Genomic DNA, 24,716 nt, shown 5'->3' on the forward strand with positions numbered 1-24,716 from the left:
AGTCAGGGTGAGAGAGAGTGACGTACCCTGGAAGGGCCCTGAGTGTGGGTGGGATGTGGATGAAGGGGAGGAGGGAGAAAGGCAGAGGTGTGGGAGGTGAGAGTGGTGTGGAAAAAATATTTTGGAGTCAGACCAGTCTGGGTTTGAATGCTCAGGTGAGTTGTTTCTCTTTCCTTCACCTCTCTTTTTCCCTCCCTTGCATGGGGATAATGATGCCTCTCAGGTCTGTCCTGAGGGTTTCAGGGAACAGGGACGGTGCCACCCATGATGCTTGTCAGAGGCAGGGGATCTCAATATGTAGTCCCTCTTTTTATTCCAGGCAGGAGAAACCATGTAGGCAAGGGCCCGGAGGCAGGGCCGTGCCATGGGAGACACACAGGCCCCAGCCAGCCAGGGCAGGTGTGCAGAGCAGGGACCTATGGCCACCAACAGTCAGGGAAGCCTTGACATTGGACTTGGCTGAGGGCATCAAGGATCCTCACCCTCCTGTCTCTTCCATCCCAGAATTCACTGCATCCACGCCCCTGAATGTCACCAGGGTAGACTTGAGAAGGCCACTTTGAATGACAAGGGCATTTATTCCTTAGGGCACTGATTTTCAAAGGCTGTTTTGACTGCAGAACTCTTTTTCCCCCCCAATTGAAGGCACCCTCAGAAGCTGAGACAAAGCAGAATAGCTGTGGTGGGGGCAGGGCTGGGGGTGTCCTTGGGGTCCTGGTGGCTAGGCTTTTCCCACCCCACCCCATGAGCAGGCCCCAGGCACGGCCACCGCCCCCCCCCCCCCCCCCGCTGCTGGGGCCTATTTGAAGCTTCTGTCCCGGGTGGGTTTCAAGGGCCTGAAGCCAGAATCCGAAAAGGCAGGGGGCATGGGGAGCTGGCGGGCTGGCACCCACCTGACTGGCCCGCTTCCCTGTGACTTCCACATCCTGGTCCTCAGTCACGTGGGTTCAGAACATTGGTCAGGGTCCCTGGAAATAGGCAGACGGCAGGAGAGTAGCCCCCAGCCAGAGTCACGTAAATTGGATGCCAGTTTCTTCATCAATGAAGTAGTAGTGGAATAGTCCTCTTTACAGCAGCATGACCTTGGGGAAGAGCCTCAGGCCTGCCCCGCAGCATGGACGGAGGATTTGGAGGATTCGGCAGGATGGTGTCTGGGGCTAGCACAGCCCAGAGGCCGGAGCTTTCCTGATGCGCTGCTATGATTGTGATCCTGAGTCCTGTTTGTACCTTGGCTCTGCTGCATACTAGCTGTGTGACCTTGGGCGAGTTCCTTAACCCCTCTGTGACATTGTGTCTTCAACAGTAAAATTGGAGACATAATAGTGGCTAGTACACACCGCCATCTTGAGCATGAAACGAGTTATTCCTGGGGCTTAGAACAGGTGACTGGCAGGTAGTGGGTACTGTAAGCATGTGCCCTATTCACATTCTTATTAATGTTATTTCTACCGGCACGGCCAGCACACGCATACATTCATGTGTTTGTCTGTTCTCAAGCTGGCTAGCATTTACTGAGGGCCTGCTGTATACACCCTGGGGATACAATAGCCAGGCCTGGCCTTGCTCTAATGGAGAGGGTTAAAGAGTTTGGCTGTCAGCAGGGGGCTCATGGCACACGCCCCAAAGGTGTCAAGTTGGCTCAAGTGAGGAAAGAGAATCAGTGGGGTTCGGGGGGGTGGGCAGGATGACCTGCAGGGAGGTAGGGGGACAGCAAGGATGGAGACAGGGGGAGGCTGAGAGTGCCAGGGCTTGGTGATGGGGCGGGGGACACGGGAGAAAGGACCGAGCTTCTCCGTTGCAAGTTGCTCGGGCAGCTGGGTGAGGGCGATGACATTTAGGGAGAGAACACTGGAGGAGGAGCGGGCTGGGAGCGCGAAGGATGGGCGGGGCTTGGCCCTGCAGAGGCTCAGCTGCCTGCCTGCCGTGGGATGGCCAAGTACACGGAGCTTCAGGCGGGTACTCGCCACGGCCTCCCAGCGGCGGCAACACCACCCCACATGCCAGAGGCTTTTCAAGTGTTACTTAAAGGTCCTGACGATCTCTGTCCTCCCACTGCTGCCCCGGGTCTCAGAGGCGAAGAGACTTGCCCCAGTCACCGCAGGGCTGCAGCCAGGTGTGTCTGACCCAAAGCCCTTCCCAGACCCCCAGTAGGTACTCGGGTAGCCAGGGTGAACAGGATGATGCACTCACCCCGTGCCAGAGCCTTGCCCAAGCGTTCTGAACTGTATGAACACGCCACCCCACGAGGAGGGCCTGGTATTAGCCCAGTTTTCTCTAATAGTGAGACACCAAGGTACCATGTCCAGGCCACATGGCTAGTGACTGGCAGAGCCAGGGCTGGCCTCCATCAGGCTGGCCTGGAGCTGACGAGTGACTTCCAGATGGAAGCCAGCCCAGGGCACCGGAATCTCCCCAGTCACCCCACCGGTCCCCAGGCCGGTCTTGAATCATGGTCCGTTTACTCCACCCAGTGGCCACTGCTGGAATTGGCCTTCTCCCTGTCCTCATGCCGTGGCGTGCATTCAGGCCCGGCCCCTCTCCCACGCCCGGCCCCTCTCCCAGCCTCCGGACCGACCTCTTGACCTCCCATCTCTCACCATTCTGCGTTGTCCTGCAGTAAGGTCTTCTACAGTGGAGGTCTGACCTGTCATTCACATGCTGTCGCCAGAGCACTTCCCCACCCCCTGGGATAAAAATCTGTGCCCTCCGCCCCGCCCTCAAGGACAAAGCAGCTATCTTAGGGTGTTCCAGGGAAGCAGATGGAGATTAGCAGGCAGGAGGCCCCGTTAGAAACCAGCCCTGTGCAGGAGGGAAGGAGCAGGCCTGGACAGAGGAAGGCGCAGAGTTGCAATGCAGCCAGGACTGGGCCTCAGCTGTCCCCCAGGCAGCTCTGGAGCTGAGGTGAGGGGGCAGGCCTTTATACGCCCCACCGACCTGTGATCGGAGGGGGCCGTCCTCAGGGAGGCTCTTCCACCCACTGAACTGAGAGCCATCAGCCACCAGCATGCTCGGCCAACCCCGAGGGAGGGTCTGAGCCGCGTCCACTGTGGCCACAACAGTCATGAGCTCTTTAGGGGTCAGGCAGGGTCAGCTTCCGTTGCCTGCGTTCCCTTGTGGTCCCCGCAAGCCAGGTCCCCTCTCTGGCCTCGGTGTCCCCTCTTGAATGGGGATGATATTACCTCCCTCACAGAGTTTTGGGGTGAGGGGCGGGTGAGGGAGAGTACGAGGTCCCAGAATGGAGCCTGGATCACAGGGGGGCCTTGCAGGATAAGGAGCAGGGATGTAATTTTCACTGTGTGTGAAGCCAGCGGAAGGGTTCAGGCAGGGAACGTGCCGTGATCTAATTTGTTTTCTCTTTTTATTGAGGTCAAATTCATATAACATAAAATTAACCATTTTAAAGCGTATAGTTCAGGGGCAGGTCGTCTATTCACGACGTTGGGCAACCATCGCCTCTGCCTCGTGCTCAAACATTTTCGTGACCCCCAAAGAAATCCCCGCACCCAGTAGGCAGTCAGCTCCCATTCCCCTTTTCCCCAGCTCCTGGCAACCACCAGATTGCTATGTGCTGCCACCAGTCTCTCCGTCTCCATGGATTTACTTATTCTAGATAGTTCCTATAAATGGAATCATCCGATATGCGGCTTTCTGCGTGTGGCTTCCTTTGCTCCGCATCACGTGTTCAAGGTGCATCCCTGTCGTAGCGTGGATCAGTTACCGCATTCTTTTTTTAGGGCTGAACAGTGTTTTACTGTACGGACATCTGACCTGGATTAATTTTTAAATCATTTGAAAGTGATTACTCTCACTGCTCTCTCGAGAAACCACGGTATTGGGGCAAGAGTTGAAACAGGGTGTTCCCTTTAGAAGCCCGTCAAAGGGCTCAGAGGGTTATACTCGAGCGGTGGCCGTGTCGGGGGTGCTCAAGAGGGAGAGAGGAATCAGGGGTGACTGCAGGGCGTGGCCTGAGCAGCTGGGTGGGTGGCGAGGCTGGCTGGGGAGAACGTGGGAGGTGCAGTTTGGTGGGTTTGGGGAAACAAGCGTTGTCTCCGGGCATGGATCACCGGAGGGGATGATCTGAGATTCAAGAGGAGAAATATGGATTTCATTGTGCGGCTGAGGATGAATTATTTAACTCATCCCCTGTTCGGATGGTTTCCCGTGTTTGCTGGTGTAGACAATGCCACCATCCACCGGGCCTGTGGGTTTGTTGGGCGTATTCCCGAAGGAGAAACTCCAAACCACCAAAGCGCCGGGTCAGAGATTGTGAATACTTTTTAAGCAGAGATTGCCAAATAGCTGCTCAGAAAGGTTCCGCCGATTTATATTCCCACCAAAAGTGCATGAGAATGTCACATTTCCCACACTCTTGCCAACAAGCGGTATTATCGATCTTTTTTTAAAAAAACCTCTGCCGATCTCAAAGGGTAAAAATAATACCTTATTGTTCCCACCTAAACAGAACGTTTCTTGGCTGCATACTGATCCCCATGAGGACAGACTGTAATTGACCGAAGCGTGGCTTTGTACTTAGTTGTTTCCAGGCATTTTTTATTTGTTTGTGCTGTTATAAACAACCATAAGCAAACCTCTTTATGCACAAAAGCTTTGCCTGCACGGCAGCCCATTAGGACGGATTCTCTGAATAGAGTGACTAGGTCAAAGAGGAGGACCCTTTGTATGGCTTTTGTTATAGATGGTCGAACCGATTTCCAGAAAAGCTGCCGCGGTTTCTGTCCAGGCTCCTTCTCACACAGAGGGTTTTTGGTTGGCTTTTAGATATTGAGACACCCCCCCCCCCCGTCACTTTTACAGATGGCTGATCACTTTGATTTTTCCTGTTTTGCCTGGCAGACCGCAGTGGGCCTTATGCGGTCAGGCGATAGACGGAGTCTGAGTCCAAGTTCAACTCAGAATGGACCTGACAGGTCCACAGACCCACCCTGAGTTTTCCCAGGTCCCACTTGTATAATTGGAAGAGACCTGCGTGGCCACCAGCAGAATCCCACGCCGGCTGGCTGACCGGCGGTCAGGGCCATTACGGTGAAAGAAGCAAGCAGAAGCTCCTAGAATTCCCTGTCTTTCCCAGGATAGTCACCGGAAAACAGTTCTATATCCTTTGGGGGAATCGCAGAGATTAGTGCTGCCATTAACGGCTTGAAAGAAGCGGAGGTAGTGATCTCATCCCTTGTCACCGGGGCGGTTCGGTCTGTGCAGAAGGCAGATGGATCTTGGACAATGACTGGGGATTATTGCAAATGGAATCAGGCGGTAACTCCAAGCGCAGTCGCTGGCCCAAATGAAGTCTCTTTACTGGAGCAAGTCAACACAGACCTTGGCAACTGGCGTGAGCTACTGACCTGGCAAAGGCAGTTCTCACTAGCCGGCTTTCTGAGGCCCACCAGAAGCCTGCCATCTCGCCTCAGGGCGACATCCGTTCCCTCGTCTCCCGCCATCACCTGGGCCACAGAGAACTTGATCTTGACAGCGCACCCGGGGGCAGGCGGGTCCACTACCCTGACAACATTGCGCTGATCAGATCTCGTGAGCAGAATGTCACATTTAAGGGGGTTGGCAGTAAACCCGCTGCTGACATCCATTGGTCAGGGCCCAATCTGGACACAAAAATAGCACCAGCTGCTTGCACAGAATCACATCAGCTACTTGAACAGAGCGACTTTGATACAAAGAATTGTTACCTAGAGGTCAAGTGGTTAACCAGATGACTAAAAGAGTAGAAAGCAAAGTAAGGGATCACGGGGTAGGGGCTGCAGGAAGCAACCACCACCCTGAGGCCTAAGGGGGCAGGGGAAGAAGTTGGAAAGGTGAAAACTTAGAAACTCAGATGAGGGGCCTTGCGGCGCTGAAACAGGCGTCTGAGGAGGGGCTGTGTGACGTTTGGTGGGGCTCGGGGATTTGGATGTAAGTTGTGAGCGGCTTCAATCCACTTCCCAAACAGCCCCCACGGCTTTCCATTTCGAGGGAGGCCCGGAGCGCGTGAAGGCTCTGTAGCAAACCCCAGCTGCGTGCAAGCTTATCTGCCACCTGGGCCCGATGACCCAGCATATCCGGGGATATGCAGAGTGCTGGTGGCAGATGGGGACATAGGCCCCCAGGGGCGACTCACAGCGCAGAACTCGGGTTTGGGCGCGGATTGCGCTCTCTTCTGCAGCTTACTCGTCTCCTACTGAGACAATGCTCGTCGCTGGGCCCTCCCGGAGACTGAGCCTCGAGTGCCCACATGGCCTGAGTGCTCCTGTGAGCTGGCTGTTGTCATTTCTGCATGAGTCAGAGTCCTGCCAGGAGACAGGCATGCCGAATGAATGAAGAGAATTACTTACTAGGAATAAAGTTAACTCAGTAACAAAGAGGGTAAAAGTTGAACTGCAACGCAGGGATCAGCAAACCTTTTCTGTAAAGGGCCAGATAGTAAGTATTTTTGGCTTTCAGGTCATAGTGTCACCATCATCCAACTCTGTTGTTGGATGGAAAGCAGTCATAGGCGATACCGAAACACATGGGCATGGGCGTGTTCCAATAAAACTTTATTCACAAAATCAGGCATTGGACTTGGCCTGAGGGCTACAGTTCGCACACCCTCCCTCGCAGCTATCATGGAGGTGCAAGGCAGGAAATGGCTGCTTCCCTGGTTCGGAAGGAACAGTGAGAGGAGCTGAAACTCCTGGAAACTTAGAGGAAGGCGCTCACTGGCTGGCACTGGTTTCCCTGAGGGGCTCAGTGAGGCCAGTTCTGCAAGTGCAGGGAAGCCACAAACTGGATTCATCTGCTGCGCTAGGACGATCCGCTGCTGCAGGGACAGGCTGGCGAGCTTTCGCCTTCCTGCAGCCTTGCAGCGTCCGGCTAGCGCCCCCTACTGGCAGAGTTTGACAGGGCGCGGATGGCAAAGCAGAACCGTGGTTTGCAGGGAGCTGGGATAGAGGGCGAGTTTGGGGCTGGGGGATGCTCACACGGGTGTTGGTCGGCTTTTCGGTATTTAGACAGCCTTCCTGCCCCATCATTTCTACAGAAGGCTCATCATTTGGATTTTTCCTGATTTCATTCCAGAGATTAAATGTCAGCATCCCCTTGTGGAGGGAGATCTTCTGTAAGAAATGGGTGACTCTGCTAGGAAATCCAGGGTGAGGAGGAGGAGGTGGAAGGAGAGTTCCAAAGGCTCTAAGAGGATCTTAGAAGGAGTTCGCAGGGTTTAAGGATGTGTCTGTCCTCCCTTCAGAATGAAATCCAAATCTGGCCACCTCTCTCCACCACCACCTCCATTCCCTCCTCCCCAGCCCAAGTATTCCCATGGACTTCATTTGGTCCTGAAGACCCCTGCTTTCACTCTTGCCCCTGTGGTCTGTTCTCACGGTGGCCAGATCATGTCATCCCCCTGCTCACACCCTCCGATGTGATGTCCTCTACTGCCCTTGGAGTAGAATCCAGCCTCCCCTTCCCATCCCTGCAGGGCTGCGATCCCTGCTCTGCTGCGTTTCCCACCCCTCCCAGGGGGTTCCAGCCACCCTGGACGCTGCAAGTCCCTTCCCATCTCAGGGGCTGTATGTGCTTGTCCGTCAGCCTGGAATTTTCTCCCTAGTTCTTCTCGGGCCTTGCTTCACACTTCCTTCACATTTGTACCCAAGACCTCCCTGCAGTGGGGAGTGTGTCCAGACTAGTGTCTTCCAGCAGTCTTGATCCCCTTGCCCTGCTTTGTTTTTCTTCATGACACTTGTCACCACCCGCCATTATATATTTATCTTCACCTCTTGATTCCCAAAGCTAGAACTGTGCTTGGTCAGTGGTGGGTGTTCCGCAAATATTTGTCAAGTAGGTAAATGAGTGGATGGACAGACAGAATGGACAGAGAGACTGCAATGGGGGGGATGCAGGGCAAGGTGGTGGGGGTCTCAGTCTGTGCTTTTGTAACAGAATACCACAGACTGGGGGGGTTATGAACAACAGAAATTTATTTCTTACAGTTATGGAGGCTGAGAAGTCCAAGATAAAGGTGCTGGCAGATTTGGTGTCTGGTGGGGGCCTCTTCCTGGTTCATAGACGGCCATCTTGCTGTGCCTCAATATGGTGGTGGGGGCGAGGGAGCTTTCTGGATGGAATGGGAAAAGGGCACTAATCCCATTCATGAGTCTCCCCCCTCACAACCTCCTCACCTCCCAAAGGCCCCCCTCCTAACACCATCATGTTAAGGGTTAAGATTTCAACATATGAGTTTGTTGGGGGGACATAAACATTCAGTATGTGGCAGTGGGGTGGGGGCTGGGTGGGGCAGGGCCTAAGGGGGCTGGGTGAGGAGTACAGATGACAGTGTAAGGAGAGTGGGAGCTGTTGCCAGGTTTAAGCAGGGCTGCTGTGCCCGAGGCTATAGTTTCTGGGGTCCCTCGGGCGACTGCCTGAGGTTTCCGGTCCTGAGACACGGTGATCAGGGCAGGAGTGGGGCAGTGAAATGGAGGAAGTGATCGATTCCAGAGGTGTTTGGGGAGCAGAATCAGGAGAGCTTGAGTCTAGAATCGGTGAGGGGTGGAGAGGTGTCAAGGATGCCCCCCAGGCTTCTGCCTGGGACGACTAAGGGGACAGGGTAAGGGCTGAGTTTGCTGTGTGTTGACGAGAAGTTCAAGGACCCATTCACTCTAGTCATTTGCAAAGCACCCATCTACCGAGCTCCCAGGGACCAGGGAGGAGTCGCACACCTGGACCCTGACGTCAGATGCCCCCCGGCCATGAAGGGTGGGGACAGTGGGCAGGCGAAACTCCTAGAGGGGAACTGGTTCTGAATCCCGGGTCAGCTAGAAGCCAGGTGCTTACCATCACTGTGCCTCTGTTTCTTCACGTGTGAAATGGTGGGCAGGATGGTCCCTCTGACAGGGTTGCTCTGGGGACTACGTGAGCTACTCTGGGCACGGGGCGGGGGGGAGCCCTGAAATGGTGGCCACGAGGTATGTGCTGTGTAGGGGTGAGCCTCTGCACCCATGCGAGGTTCCATAAAGCAGAGGGAAGGAGAGCTTTCTCTGTCCGGGACATTCTGGGAGGCCCGCAGAGGAGGGGGGACATTCCTGGTTCTTCAGCAGAGGAGACGCTATGTGTCCAGCTGGCCCTGCTTTTGCAAGTTTCATTGCAGAGGCAGAGAAGCGCACAGATGTTTTCCAAACTGAGCTAGAGCTGTGGTAGATCCAGGGGTGTGGAGCATGTGGGGGGGGTGTCCAGAGAAGGCGCCGCAGAGGAGGGAGGGGTGCAAGGGATGCTGTAGGAGTGCGTGGGATACAGTTCTGCAGGGCAGAGTGGGGCTCCTCAGGCAAGGGCAGTATTCAGTGATGCAGAGGCCAGAAAGCAGCTGGCGTGAGACGGGGCTGGAGGCCCAGGAGTAAGGTGGGGAACGGTGGCTGCCCTAGGGGCCGTTCAGAGAGGCCAGGCTTGGTCAAAATCCAGCATTGTTTGTTGGGAACCCCTGTGTAGGTTCTGGGACTCACCTCTAACCAGATACGCAAGGCACTTGTAATTTAGTTAGTAGGAAAGCTAATCCATTAATCAGCAAAAGACAGGGTCATCTCCAGTACTGCAAAGCAGGATATAAAACAGGGTAATGGGTGATATGAGAGAGACAACCCTGGGGTGGGGTAAGTGGGGTCCGGAGGCCGCCGTAGGGAGGGCTGAAGGAATGAAGTGTGAGCTAAGCCTCGAAATGTGAGGCTGAGCTACAGAGGAGCACATGCAAAGGCCCTGAGGTGGGGAATGAGCCTGCCATGTTGAAGAGCAAAAGGCAGCCATTGTTGCTGGAGCCGAATAGGTGAGTGGAAAGGGCATGAGGGGAGGCCAGCAGGCAGATGGGTCTCAGATCCCCTAGGGCCTCTTGGCCAGGAAAGGGATTTGTTGTAGGTGCAGTGCAAAGCCACCCAGGGGTTTTAAGCAGGGGACTTTCCCTTTGGACCGTGGGGTTCTGAGTGGTGGCTGGGGGGCTGCTGAAGTGGCTGATGCAGTTGTCAGGGAAGAGACTCTGATGGTCAGGGCCTGGATGGGGGCATGGACAGAAGTGGACAGATCTGAGTTGTGTTTTGGCAGCAGAACCTCTGCCCTTGCTACCAGAGGAGATGTGGAGGTTTCAGGAAAGGGAAGAAGTGGGTTTGGCCTAGGTGTTGGCCTGAAGCTCCAGAGTAGGTGAGGAGGCCAACGAGCAGAGCAAAGGATGGAACGGAAAGGAGCTGGGAGTCCTTTGGGGAGGAAGTGGGCTCCTGGTCCCTGGCCTAGGGACCAGCAGAGCCCTCCTGAGCGCCGTCTGCGAAGCCGCTGCCTCCTGCTTTCTGAAGGGGAGACTCGGGCCCCCATGGAGGGCCTTCCTGGGGCATACTTCCCGTGGGTGCATCCAAGTAATAGGATTCCTGTATTCGCTGACGTCCTTCCCGGGAGTTCACATATTAGTCATTAGAGTGGCAAGTATGTGAGAAGGGGCAAGGTGCTCCCTACTCTCCCCATCCAGGAATTCCCAAGGGTATGCCCCAAATCCAGCCATGTTTTGGGCCCCTGCTGCAGCTTGCCGCCTCTGGATTCTGCTTTGGGGCTGTGCCAACTCTCTACGCTCAGGCCACACTGGGGCTGGTGCTGTGTCCCTTGCCCCATGGCAGCTGTTTGAACTGTGCCCCAGTTCTGTCCACACCTGTATTACCTCGTGTCCTCTGTCTCAGCCGCTTCCGTGTGAGTGTGTGTCTCCCAGGCCAGTGAGCCAGGACCTCTACTCTTATTACAATCCTACGAGTCGTCTCTACTTGAACTTGGAGTCAATTCTGGGGTCTGGTGGAGGCCTAGGGGATGGTCAGTATGCCTGGAAGGGGTCTCCTGGGAGCCGGGTCCCAATGCCAGGACCAGGAGAGCTGTGTGAGACATCTCGCCCAACCCCCGTCCCCATTTTGCAGATGAGCAAACTGAGGCCCAGAGACGTGGAAGCCCCTGCCCGAGGTCACCCAGCGAACCCAGGGCAGAGCCGGGGCTCCCCATTCCCGCACCGGGCCCTTTCCAGCGCCCTGCCCTCTCCTACCTGCTCCGTCATGTATGTACGCATGTGAGGGCCGTGTGTGCCTCGAGGGAACGCCCCTCCCCCGTGTGTCTCCGCTGCTCCCTACGCTGTGTCGAGGGCATGAGTCTGTCTGCCTGTGCCCGTGCAGCTGGTACGTCGCTGGGCCAGCCTGTGTCTTAGCACGTGTGTGTGTGGATGTGGCGTGGTGGGCACCAGTCAGTGGCGGCATACATGTGACCCGATACAGTGCTCATGTGTGCCGTGTGTGGCGGGAAGGGTGTGTGAAGTGTTGGCTTTTTCCCAGTCTTCTGTCTGGCCAGCAGCTAAAGGCCACCTAAGTCCACCTGAGCTAGAACCAAATGAACCTTTTGGATTAGGGATTCTGGGTGTGCCTGCCAGACACCAACCCAAACCCTTCTCCCTGTCCCACCCCACCTGCCCCCCACCCTCACCACCTCAGACCTGGACCCCAGGCACTCCTCCCCCACCTGAGACCACGTGCAGCTCCCCCCGAGATCTTTCTGTTGGTTGGGCTGGGTGTCGGTCTTGTGTCTGGGCGGGTGACTTTATGTACACACGAAGGTCACTGGTGCCTGCCGGTGGCAGGACAGTCGAGGTCCCATCTCTGCGTTAAGGTCCCCCAGCTCCTGTCTTTACTGACGAGTGCCTTTGCCTCTCCGAGACTCAGTTTCTCCATCTATAAAACGGGGCTAGTAGTGGCCCTCCGGGAGCTGTTGGAAGGAAGACTCAAGGTAATCCATAGAAAGTGTTAGCTAGCGTGGAGCCTGGCACAGAGTCAGTGCATGGCAAATGTTCCATGTCGTGAGCCATAAAGACAGAAGGGGAAACCAAGGCCTGAAGAGAGCCCGGAGTGGGTCAGCGTCCTGGCATCTCAGCACCCCCGTCAGGCTTTCTCCAGGACCTGGGTGGCGGGACATGTGGGAGTTATGCAGGCCTGTGGGGGAGTTTTATAAAGCAGGGCCTTCACAATGAACTTGACGGGATGAGGAGGGGCGGCTGGGCAGGGAAGGGGCCACAGGAGCCTCTCCCAGCAGACGTGAGATGACGGGCATCCGATTCTGGGCCCAAGGTGCCGTTCTGGAGCCAGTGCAGGCTTCTGGCCCCTTTGCTGACCTCTCGGGGGCTCTGTCTGTGTGTGTCTCCCTAACTGCCCGTCTGTCTCCCTGGCCCACCCCGCTGCCCCTGCCCTGCTTCCCCTCCAGCAGAAGGCGGACCTGGCTGTGGCTGCATTCACCATCACCGCCGAGCGGGAGAAGGTCATCGACTTCTCCAAACCCTTCATGACCCTGGGGATCAGCATTCTCTACCGAGTGCACATGGTACGGCTGTGGGGCAGGGGCTGGTGGTGGGGCCAACACCTGTGTTCCCAAGGGAAGCAGAGGCTGTGGGCTGGACCCTGATGGTCCACTTGGGCTCGAGGGCGCTTGGCGGGGCAGGGGCTAGGGATGCACGCAGGTCAGGGTGGCTCCGGGCCTCATGCCCTCTCCCCGCAGGGCCGCAAGCCTGGCTACTTCTCCTTCCTGGACCCCTTCTCCCCTGCCGTGTGGCTCTTCATGCTTCTGGCCTACCTGGCCGTCAGCTGCGTCCTATTCCTGGCCGCCAGGTGAGTCCACTGCCTGCTACCCGGGAAGAGGCATGGGCCAGGGTGTCCATGACCGACCCCCACATTCTGTCCCAACCTGCACGCTGGGCCTCAGGTTCCCGGCCCTCCTTTCTCCCTCTCTCCCTGTGTGCATGCCCTGTCTCACTCTGTGGCTCTGACTTTTGCTCTGTGGTTCTGTCTCTGGGCCTCTTCCCTTCCCATTCTCTCTCTCTCGTCCTCTGTTTCTCTCTCTGTGTATCTCTTTCTGCCTCTTTTTTTTCTTTTTTAAATATTTTATTTATTTATTTGACAGAGAGGGAGGCAGCGAGAGAGGGAACACAAGCAGGGGGGAGGGAGAGGGAGAAGCAGGTTTCCTACTGAGCAGGGAGCCCGATGCAGGACTCAATCCCAGAACGCTGGGATCATGACCTGAGCCGAAGGCAGACGCTTAATGACTGAGCCACCCAGGCGCCCCTCTTTCTGCCTCTTCTGTGTGTCTCTCTATCTGTATGTGTGTCTCTCTTCCTCTGTCTCTCTCTGTGTTTCTTTCTACCTCTTCTCTCTGTGTACGTCTCTTTCTGTTCATCTCCCTGTCTCTTTTTGCCCTCCTTTTTCTAACTGCCCCCCCATCTCTTCTCATCCTGGTGTCTCTGTCTCTTTCCTCCGTTTCTCTTTTTTCTGTCTACCTTGGCTCCATCCACCCCTCACTCCCATGTCTCTCTGCAGGCTGAGCCCCTACGAGTGGTATAACCCCCACCCGTGCTTGCGGGCGCGCCCCCACATCCTGGAGAACCAGTACACGCTGGGCAACAGCCTCTGGTTCCCCGTGGGGGGCTTCATGCAGCAAGGCTCGGAGATCATGCCCCGGGCACTGTCTACGCGCTGTGTCAGTGGAGTCTGGTGAGTGGCCTTCTGTCTGTCCCACCCTGAGTGGGGAGGGCCCCTTCTGAGGCCTGGGTGGATTCCGGTCCCCCTCCACCAGCTAGCTGTGTGACAGGGAATGGGGTGGGAAGAGCTGAGGCCCAGCTCTGCTCCCTGCTAGCTGTGTGACCTTGTGTAGGCCACATCCCCTCTTTGTGCCTCAGTCTGTTCATCTGAAAAATGGGGATAAAAATACCCATGTTTCAGGTTGTAAGGATTCAGTTGGGATGTTACACAAAAGTGCTTCTGCTGACATGAGAATTATAATTGGAATCGCATAAACGCAGCTGTTGCTGGCTCACACGTGCTCTGGCGGTCACGGAGACCTGGGGTAGCCTCCACTGTCCAGGGACACCTGCTCCCTCAAAGTCCCTTGGGGACCCCAGTAATGTGGACAGAGCTTACTTCATCCCTGTGACGAGCTCCAAGAAGCCACGTGTCAGAGAGCAGACACCGTCAACTCATATCTGTTTGGCCCACCACTTTTTAAAAAATTTGAATGAGCAGCATTTAAAAATTGGACAAATTCACTCACAAATCCAGATTTCTCACTCTTCTTGAAAATCCGGGGGCTCTGGTAGTGCGGGATGAGTTGGCATTCTCCCGGGTTCATACATTAGAGCGCTGAGACCAGGCACTCCCCCAGGCCACTCGCTCCAGCCCCGCTGTGCTCCCCAGGCCCTCCTTAAAGAGCATTTCTTCCTCACCTCATCCCTGTCACTGAGAATTCATGCCTCAACAGCCATGCAGCAGATGCTTCATGAACCCCTCCTGGTGCCAGGCACTCAGGTGAAGAATCCAGCCTCAAGAGGCAGAGGAGCCGATTATAAAGAGCTAAACAAAGAAACACAGAAACATCCTATTTGATCCCGAGAATAAATAAAGCCCAAAGACAGAGTCTAATTCAAAACTCATTCAAGATGAACGTTGAGTGGGTGGCAGGTTTTGCTCTCCCTGCTAAGTGGGACTAACTGCCATATAGCGAGTCGTTGACAGTTCGCTGGGCCCACTGGCTTTGCCCCTTTTGAGTCTTGATGACGTTTTCTTAACATCTTAGGACTGGCATTGTTCCAAGCGTCCCGTAGCCTGTACTAGTTTCCTATTGCTGCTGCAACAAGTTAGACAGGTTTAGTGGCTTAGAACAACATAAATGTGCTCTCTTATGGGTCTGGAGGTCAGAAAGCCGAAATCTCACCGGGCTCAAGTCCAGGTGTGGGCAGGGCTGGCTCCTTCGGGAGGCTTTAGGGGAGGATCTGTTTGCCTGACTTTTCTAGCATCTAGAAGCCACCTGCCTTCCTCGGCTTATGGCTGCTTTCTCTGTCTTCAAAGCCAGCAGCATAGCATCTTCCTAGCTCCGTCTCTAGCTCTGATCGCCTCTTTCCACTTAGAAGGACCCTTATGATATCACCGGGCCCCCCCAGATAATCCGGAATAATCTCCCCATCTCAAATTCCTTAACTTTGTCAAATCTGCAAAGGCTCTTTGACCCCATAAGGGGACATACTCATGAGTTCAGGGCTTTGCATGGAGACATCTCTGGGGGCGGGGGTCCTTCTTCCGCCTACCACATACCCCAGTTGCAACTTACGGACACCGTCAGTGTAACCATGTATCCGATGCGCACAAACCTTGATATTAAAGCAAACAGGGCACGTGAGAGAGAACAGTAGGGGATGTGGACGCTCAGGGAAGCCTCTTGAGGAGGTGACATCTAGGCGGAGTCCTAAAGGCTAAGACAGAGGCATCCATGCCCAGGAGAGGGAAGAGCATTCCAGATAGGCTAGAGGAGGCACACGGCCCCACTGTGACAAATCTGGCCGAGTCCTCAGGTCGGTGGCGGACCGGCTGACTTCCTCTCTGCAGGCCATCTCTTCTGCTCCTTGGTCAGGGACCCCTTCCTCAGCCAGGCGTTCTGTGCCTGTATCCACCACCGTCACCCTGGAAGCCCCCAGACACACCCGCCCCCTCCCCACTGGAGACCTGGACCCCAAGCTCACTCTCCTCTTCACCCTCCGTCCTCCCACACATTCGCTCGGTCAGTGGCTGTCTCAGCAGATGTTTCTTAGTCTCTGACTGGGACCCCAGCACGATGACACAGCAGTGCAATGCCACTAGCCTAGGGGACTTGGCTGCCAACGGGGGCTGACCCGCCTCCTGGGCCCTTCGTCTTCAGGGTCCTTGGAGCCACAGCCCAGAGCTGGACCCAAGGGCTTGGCGTCATTCCGGACAGCCCCACCTCTGTGTCTGTGCTTTTGAGGCTCTGTGCGACTGCAGCCCCCTCTTCCCCGGGCCCGCTCTTGGCCACTCTCGCAACGTGGTCTTTGCACCTTCCTCTTTCCTGCTCTCTGATCCCTGCCTGCTTTCTGGTCCGTCCACCTCAGACCTCAGGTAGGCTCCTAGGCCATGCCTTCAGCCACTGTTTTGCCATTGTCCTCAACTCCTCCTGAGGTCCTCCCGTCCTCAGAGTCCTCCCAGCAACCTCAGATCTAGTCCACAGCCTGGCTCCCCCTCCCCCCGCTCCACCAGGGCCACATGGGACCCCTCTATGGATACGTCCAGTATGTGTTATTAGCCACCCTCCTTCTAGAAACTCTTGGCTTCCAGGCTGTTGTGGCCTTCTGGTTCCCTCCTTCCTCTTTGGATCCTGTTTCCTTGCACCTCGGGAGGGGGGTGGTGACTGCCCTTTGCCCTTTCTCACGTGAGCTCCTCCCTCCACACCGGTGATGTGTTGGTGCCTGCAGACCCAGCACCTTTGTTTTACGACAAATATTTTACGACAAATATTTTCTAACATCTGCTTTCCCACCCTGACGAAATTCAAGGGTAATGTATCTACTTACACACCTGCCTACACATGATTTAAAACAAATCAGTAATACACCCTGACTGCAATACAAGGGAGAGAAAGGGAAGTGATCTATGGTAGAATAATACAACAGCAGTGCTTCAGTGTTTGGGCAGAGCTATCCCTGAAGACAGAAATCAGGAGTCAGACAGCTGCACCGACTCACAACGGGTGGATTGGGAATGACGAGAAGTGAGACCATTTAATAGAACCGTGTCGACACCTGAGACTTGATGCTTTAAAATACTTGGTAAATGAGTATGTTTGTACAAACACAAATCACCATGAGCTTGGCGATTTCCTAATACAGCTTCTTTAAGAATCTTGGTTTGGTGATTCAGAAACCGTGAGCAGGGCTGTTGTCGGAGACCTGAGTTCCAAACAGTGAAGGGTTCTTGGCAAAGTTTCAAACACGACATCCAGTTGTTCCTCAGTCTGAACAAGAGCTGTGTTCCTAGAAACTTCGGTTTCTGGTATAACCATCCAAAAACATTGGTGGTTTTTATGTACCAAGGAGTTAGGCTTAGATAGTCAGGTACCGGATTTTCTCTCTTGTTTAGACTAGACCGCATTGCTGGACACCTACCCCACCCACCGACACTGGGAGCCACCAGGGTGCCCCACGCCTAACCAAGTGTCTTCCTCAGACACCTCCCAGGGGGCACCCCTTGTGCTTTGGAACTGACACTGACTGAGTTCTCCCCTCCAGACCTTCCCCGTGTGTGTTCAACAGGCATCCCCAAAACAACTTGTCCAAAACAGAGCATACATTGTTACTTCCAAGACAGACCGTCCGTCTGTGTCCCCCTGCTCTGTCTCCACGAGTGCCCTCACCAGCCCCCTCCGTGCAGTCACCGCTAGTCAGCCACCAGCCACGCTGTATCCTTGGGGTCGAGGTGATGCCTGCTGTGTACCAGGCACTGAATAGTTTTGTCTTGACTGAATAGACATTGGCCCTTGGGGTGGGTTTGAAGAGACTTGGTTTCCAGAGAGCTGTGTCAGACCCTGGGTCTTTGCGTGTTGGGTTTCGATTTTCTTTTGCAGGAGGCTGTGTTATTCATCCCTCTGTCTTCCACACCCCCCCGCCCCCAGTGCCTAACACGGCACTGTGCGTGTGCGCTTAGCGAAGGTTAGCCACTGTTTTCATGATTATCTGCCGGGGGGAGGGGGTGGTCTGGGAGGCCCTCCCAGCTTCCCCCCTGTCTTCATGCCCCACAGATCTGCACCACCTGCAGGGAGCCTGGCCACTCTCACCTGCCAGGCAGGAGGACAGAGAGTGTCAGGGTAAGACAAGTGGCTGCTCTTGGGCTCCGTGGCGAGGTCAGTGGGTGCCTCTTCTCCCAAGTCCCCAGGACAGTGAGTGCATACACTCGAGCTTGTTCTGTGCCAGATGTGGCTCGCAGTCTTACAACAGCCCTTCAAGGGGCGGCCAGCCGTTGCACTTGCTCCACAGATGAGTCCAAGGTCACACAGCCAGGCAGTGAGAGAGCCAGGATTTGGGGATTTTCCAGAGATCTTTCTATTATTGATTTCTTGTTTAGTTCCATTGTGGTCAGGACGTTCTCCGTAGGATTTTCATCCTTCGAAATTTATGGAGACTTGTTTTATGGCTCAGCGTGTGGTCTGTCCTGGTAAAGCTCTCTGTGCGGTTGGTGGGTGCAGTGTGCCATAAATGGCAATTAGGGCCAGGAGGTCGATGGGGTTGCTCCAGGCTTCTCTATCCATGCTGATTTTCTGTCTGCTTGTTCTATCAATTATTGAGAGAGGGGTGTTGAAATCACCTGTAACTGTGGAGAAATTGTTTCTATTTCTCTTTTCAGTTCTAATAGTTTTTGCTTCATGAATTTTGAAGCTCTGTAATTAGGGGTGTAAATTTTTAGGATTGTTGTCTGATGTCTTGATGAATTGATCCCTTCATCATTATATAATGTCTCTCTTTATTCCTGGTAACATGTCTGCTCTGAAGTTACCTTTTTTTGATATTCATATAACCACTCCCTCTTTCTTTCTTTCTTTCTTTCTTTCTTTCTTTCTTTCTTTCTTTCTTTCTTTCTTTCTTTCTTTCTTTCTCTTTCTTTCTTTCTTTCTTTCTTTCTTTCTTTCTTTCTTTCTTTAAGATTTATTTATTTGAGAGAAAGAGAGAATGTGTGTGTAAGTCAGGGGAGGGGCAGAGAGAGAATCTCAAGCAGACTCCCTGCTGAGTGCAGATCCTGACTCAGGGCTCCATCCCAGGACCCTGGGATCATGACCTGAGCTGAAGGCAGACGCTTAACCGACAGAGCCCCCCAGGCGCCCCTAGCCACCCCAGCTTTCTTATGCTTAGTGTTGGTATAGCATTATCTTTTCCCATCCCTTCGCTTCTGACCTATCTGTATCATTATATTTAAAGTGGTTTCTTACAGGCAGTACGTACTTAGGCCTTAGAGCAAGGGTTGGCAAACTTTTTCGATATTGGTCCAGATAGTAAATATTTTAGGCTTTGCTGGCCATCCGGTCTCTGTCACAACTACTCAGCTCTGCCCGTACCGAGATGCCAGAGATGATACATACATGAATGAGCGTGGCTGTGTTCCCATAAAACTTTATTTATGGACACTGGCACCGAAATTTGAATTTTATATGTCACATGTCATGATGTATTGCTCTTCTTTCAATTTCTTTTTAAGCATTTTAAAATGTGAAAACCATTCTTAGCCCGTGGGCTGTGCAAAAAGAGACAGAAAGACAGATTTGGCCCGTGGGCCATCGTTTGCCAACCCCCGGTTGAGATCATTTACGTTTAATGCAATTACTGTTATGGTTGGGTTTAAATCTGTCAACTTGTTGCCTCTTTTTAATTTGTCCCATCTCTTTGGGCTCCCTTTTCCCTCTTTCCCTACCATCTTTTGGATTTATTGAGATTTTTAGGATTCTCTTTCGTGTCTCCTATTGACTTATTAAGCATACTTTTTAAAAAATTTTTCTTAGTAGTTGCTTGCTCTGGGTTGACAATATGCATCTTGAATTGATTATAAAATACTTTCAAGTAACAGTCTACCACTTCGCGTAAGATGAAGATCTTAACCGTGTTCCATCCCTCCCATTCTTTGAGCTGCTCTTAGCATATATATTACTTCTATTTATCTTATGAACCCCACGACATATGAGGTTTATGTGTGTGTGTGTGTTTGCTTAAACAGTAAATGTCTTTTATTTTTATATATTTTTAAATATTTTATTTATTTATTTATTTGAGAGAGAGAGAGAAAGCACGAGTTGGGGGGGGTAGGAGGAGAGGGAGAAGCAGACTCCCCGCTGAGCAAGGAGCCCAACACAGGACAGAATCCCAGGACCCTGGGATCATGACCTGAGCTGAAGGCAGACACTTCACCGACTGAGCCACCCAGGCGCCCCGAATTGTTGTCTTTGAAAGCAGTGCTCTGGTCTCTTGGAGTTTCACCCTATGCATGCTCAGATCGATATTCAGCCGAAGATTCAGGGGGACTCAGCAGATTTCTGGAACTCTCTCTCTCTCTGTGCAGCTCCCTCATCTTGGATTCTCTGTCTCACAAATTCCAGCCATGTTGGCCTCTCTGATCTCCACCTCTGCAACTCAGTGAGATTGCCAGACTGGGTTTCCCTTCCTGGCACTGCAGTCTATAAATTAAATTCAGCCAGACGGCCTGGGCAGTGATACGTCTCACTTCATTGCTTTTTTTTTCCCTCAGGATTACAGTCCTGTGATGCCTATTGTCCTGTGTCTTTAAACAGTTTTCTGCATTCTGTCCAGTTTTCTAGTTGTTCACAGTGGGAGGGTATTTTCAGGATACCTTATTCTCTTATTTCTGGAAGTGGACGTCTCTGGAAGCAGTATTAAACCCAGAGAGTCTGGCCCTAGCATCTGTCCTTCCAGCCTTCCCACCAGTCAGCAATCACCGAGCCTTCTAGGTGCCGAGGTCATTGAGAGGGGCACCACCAACAGGGTGCACGGCCACAGTGGGAGGGGGCAGGCGTGGCTCCAGCCTGTAGCTCACTCTTTCCACCCCTCAGGTGGGCCTTCACCTTGATCATCATCTCCTCCTACACGGCCAACCTGGCCGCCTTCCTCACCGTGCAGCGCATGGAGGTACCTGTGGAGTCAGCTGACGACCTGGCCGACCAGACCAACATTGAGTATGGCACCATCCATGCTGGCTCCACCATGACCTTCTTTCAGGTGGGGCCCTTAAAGTGGCCCGGGCTTGGTATTCCCACACCGCGTAGCCGCCCAGGCTGGAGCTGGGCAGGGCCTCCTGGGTCAGAGGAATTGATGACAGTCAGGGAGGCCGGGGAGCAGGAGACACACTTGTGGTGTCACCAGGAGTGTTGCTGTCCGGCTGGGAAAACTGGACTCTCACCCAGGGAATAGAGGGGAATAGACGTGGGATCTAATGTCATATCAGTGCTAGACAGGCCAAACGGGGACATGGAGGCTGCTAGAAGAGCCTAGGAAAATGGGCCAGCAGAGCGGAGGGCAAGGCCCTTCAAGGTGAAAGGAGCCTGTCCCTGTGTATTATTAGGCTGTGGGAAGGAATCAAAAGGAAAGCAAGCCTGGCAAGGAGGTTTGGGTGATGGCAGAGGTCCTAAATGCCAGGATAAGGCTGGGACTGGAGCCTGTAAGTGGGGAGGTGGGAATGGTTACTGAGCAGAGCTGGAAGTTCCCTCTCCTCTGCTTTCGGCTCTTTCGGTCTCTCTCTGGTCTCCTCGCTTGCTGTCCGGTTGAGAGAAACCTCCTGGAGGGCAGGGGACAGGGCTGAGGGGAAGACCCTCACCTGACTTCCCCTGTGCCCCCTCTGGCCAGAATTCGAGGTACCAGACGTACCAGAGGATGTGGAACTACATGCAGTCGAAGCAGCCCAGTGTGTTTGTCAAGAGCACGGAAGAAGGCATCGCCCGTGTTCTCAACTCCCGCTACGCCTTCCTGCTCGAGTCCACCATGAACGAGTACCACCGGCGGCTCAATTGCAACCTCACCCAGATCGGGGGCCTCCTCGACACCAAGGGCTACGGCATCGGCATGCCACTGGGTATGGAGCACCGGGGCCGGGGACGGGGGGCGGAGGGGGCCCCGGGCGTCTGGACCCAGGCCACGTGGGCAGGCCCTCCCTGTGGCGGGCCGGGTATGTTATGCGCGTCATGCGCGGCCTCCTCGCTGCATGGCCTTGGGCCCACGTCACCACCCTGAACCTCCACACTCGACCTTCAAACACGGGTCTAGCGGCAGTCAGGTCTGGCCCTGCATGACCGCTGGGAGAACCCAGTGAGACTGGGTACAAGCCAGTACTTAGGGGCCATGACACCTGCCACTTTCCCCTTTGGCCCAAGGACTCCTTGAGGGTGCCTCGTGTTCTCTGCATGGAACCCACAGCCTGGCTCAGCACCGTGCTCAGAATATGGATGATAGATGATGGGGAGAGAGGGAGGGAGGGAGGGAGAGAGAGAGGGAGGGAGAGAGAGAGAGAGGGAGGGAGAGAGAGAGAGCGCGCGGGAGGGAGGGAGGGAGGGATCTGCCAGGGAGACTTGGACATGCTTTTCCAGGGCCCAGTGCTGGAAACCCACCAATTTTATCACCAAATCTTGACATCTTGGCTTTTAAATCCATCTCTCTGCTGCTGACTGCTGGGTTAGTTATCTATTGCTATGTAACAAATTACCACAAATCTTAGCAGCTTTGTGCTTTGTCTCCGTGCTGGGCCAGGGAAGCAGTGTAGCCTGGTGTTTGGAGGGCAGGCTCTGGAGTCACAATGACCTGGCTTCAAATCCCAGCTCCCTCCCTGACCCTGTGCTTGAGCTTAGGCAAGTATATCACCTGTTTCATCTAGAAGATGGGAGTGGCTAACACCTGGTAATACCAGGATCAGGTGGGACTAGAATTAATGTCTGTAAACCTAGGATCTGACACGTAGTGGGTGCCTGGTAAATACTAATCCCTCCACTCACCCGTGTCCCTCATTCCCGGCCCCTGGCAGATGCTTAAGAAGTGTCATAGTGAATGAAGAAATGAGTCCAGGATAGGACATGTGTGGAGTGTTTGGGACCTAGGGGTGGTTTAAGGCGAGGGGCCGAGGGTAGGGAGGAGAGAGGGGGAGTTGAGGCCACGCAGAGGAGATTCAGTCACCGAGCAGATTGTCGGATGCCCTACTGCGTGCCAGGCACTGCACTGCATGCCGGGATCCCACAGCAGGGAGCTGGCGAGCCCCCAGCCTCCTGCCTTCCACGAGGGCCACAGACAGCAAGCACACAATAAACACGCAGCTTTATAAAGCTATGTCGGGGTCACAACTGCTCCGAAGTAAAGTCAGGGGAAGAGACTGACAGGGATGGGGGTGCCTGGTGCCATTTTAAGGGAAGTTGACCAGAGGAGACCCCCTTGAGGTAGAGCCCTGGGTGAGGGGAGGGAAGGAACATTCCAGGCAGAAGTTCTGGAGGGACGGTGTCTGGAGGACTCGAGGAACAGCCAGAAGGCTGGTGTGGCAGGAGCTGCAAGCCGCTGGGACAGAGACCAGTGAACACAGGATCTCTAGGCTGAGGGAAGGACTGGGTTCTCTCTGCATCAGGAAGCCATCGGAGAATTTTGAGCACGAGAGAGGCGAGATCTAGGACTCTGTTTCTGAAGTTGTCCCTCTGGCTGCTGTGTTAAGAAGAGCCTGGGTGGGGGGTGAGGAGAGCTGCAGGGAGGGGACTATGACAAATGTGACAGGAAGTGTTGTGGGGGCTTGGCCCAGGGCGGTCACAGGGGAGGTCAGGGCAAACCGTGGTCAGCCTCGAAGGCGGACAGAGAAGAACCCTGGGATGTGGTGGAGGCGGGAGGAAGGGCCACGCTGAGGGCACCGTGGGGGTTTGGCTGGACAGCGCTCCAGGGCCCCAGTAGCCAGCACACCCCCTTGCGTGTCTGGTCCAGGCTCCCCATTCCGGGATGAGATCACCTTGGCCATCCTGCAGCTTCAGGAGAACAACCGGCTGGAGATCCTGAAGCGCAAGTGGTGGGAGGGGGGCCGGTGCCCCAAGGAGGAGGACCATCGAGCTAAAGGTCAGCCACCCCACACACCGCGCCATTCCCAGAGCCCCCTGAAGCCCCCGTGCCCACACAGCCCCGACCCCGTGGCTTTCCCCCTCCACCCCCAGGTTTGGGCATGGAGAACATTGGTGGCATTTTTGTCGTGCTCATCTGTGGCCTCATCATTGCTGTCTTCGTGGCGGTCATGGAATTTATATGGTCCACACGGAGGTCAGCAGAGTCAGAAGAGGTGAGGGGGTTGGCGAAGGGGGTGGGGGAGAAGTGGGATGCCAGGGGTGGAGGTGCATGGAGATTGTGGCCTCAGTAGCCTTCCTGGAGGAATGTCAGAGGCAGCGAGTGCTGCCCAGAGTAGGGAGGCGACAGGACCTGGAGGGGGGGGAAGTCAGAGAAGAGGTGGGTGCAGACAGAAGGGAGAGGGGAGCCAGGTGAGAGGAAGGCCAGAGGAGGGAAAGCAGCATGGACTGAGGGGAGGACAAGGGGAAAGGAGGGGAGAAGGGCCAGAGAGAAGAATGTGGGGAGGGGCAGGGTGTGAAGCAAGGAGAAATGAGAGGTGGATGGGGTTGGAAGACGACAGGCTGGTTTCAGCCGCTTCATAGTGACACTCCTCCATTTCCAGCCCCACTTGGGCCCCTGCACTCTCCTGCCCCTGCATGCTCCTGCAGTGTTCCACCTCCCCTCCCCCAGCTCCTCCCCCTCCTCACCTGGGCTGATGACCTTGCTTCCACTTCCCTGAGAAAAGCAGAGGAGTCCAAGGAGAGCATGCAGACCTCTGCACATCCTGCTTTCTCCACTCAGTCAGTTACTCTGAGGGAACATCCATACTCTCAGCTAAGGCGCCCTCCGCTGTGCCCCCATCTCCTCTCTCGCCCTCCCAAGGACATCCCTCCACGGTTCTCTGTACCCTCCCCCCACCGTCAGTTTCCTCCTCTCTGCTGTCTGCATACAAACATGCTGTCATCTCCCCCATCTTCCAGAAATTTCTCTTGACCCCACTTTCCCTCCCAGACACCACCCCACTTCTCCCCTAACCTTACAACCTTGAAAGAGTGTGTCTCCCTGCTGCTTCAGTTCCCCTCCTGCATTCACTCTCGAACACACTCCCATCCAGCTGTTGTCCCCACCTCCACACCGAAGCCACTAATCACCAGTGACCCACATCCCGGATCCACTGCCCGAGTTTCAGGCCTCACCATACGTGAGGTAGTGATAGGCTTCAGCTCAGCTGATCCGCTGTCCTCAAAACCCTCTCTTCTATGCTCATGCCTCACTTTTCTCCTTCCTCTGCGGCCAGTCC

General features: G+C 54.6%; 1 protein-coding gene across 2 annotated transcripts in view; it reads left to right on the plus strand.

The window, feature by feature from the left end:
* GRIK5 (glutamate ionotropic receptor kainate type subunit 5) overlaps nucleotides 1-24,716 on the plus strand; it is a 48,741-nt gene that overhangs the window by 20,726 nt on the left and 3,299 nt on the right. The window contains exons 13-19 of one of the 2 annotated variants that reach the window (XM_087870829.1): nucleotides 12,241-12,357; nucleotides 12,532-12,641; nucleotides 13,347-13,520; nucleotides 20,416-20,581; nucleotides 21,206-21,431; nucleotides 23,306-23,434; nucleotides 23,530-23,651. In XM_087870829.1, coding sequence (XP_087726955.1) covers nucleotides 12,241-12,357; nucleotides 12,532-12,641; nucleotides 13,347-13,520; nucleotides 20,416-20,581; nucleotides 21,206-21,431; nucleotides 23,306-23,434; nucleotides 23,530-23,651 — 1,044 coding nt within the window. The remainder of the gene's footprint in view (nucleotides 1-12,240; nucleotides 12,358-12,531; nucleotides 12,642-13,346; nucleotides 13,521-20,415; nucleotides 20,582-21,205; nucleotides 21,432-23,305; nucleotides 23,435-23,529; nucleotides 23,652-24,716) is intronic. The other variant, XM_045777081.2, reaches the window with a different exon arrangement.

The sequence above is a fragment of the Ursus americanus genome, chromosome 21, assembly GCF_024610735.1.
Source record: "Ursus americanus isolate L20-20 chromosome 21, mUrsAme1.1.p, whole genome shotgun sequence".
Taxonomy (NCBI): Eukaryota; Metazoa; Chordata; class Mammalia; order Carnivora; family Ursidae; genus Ursus; species Ursus americanus.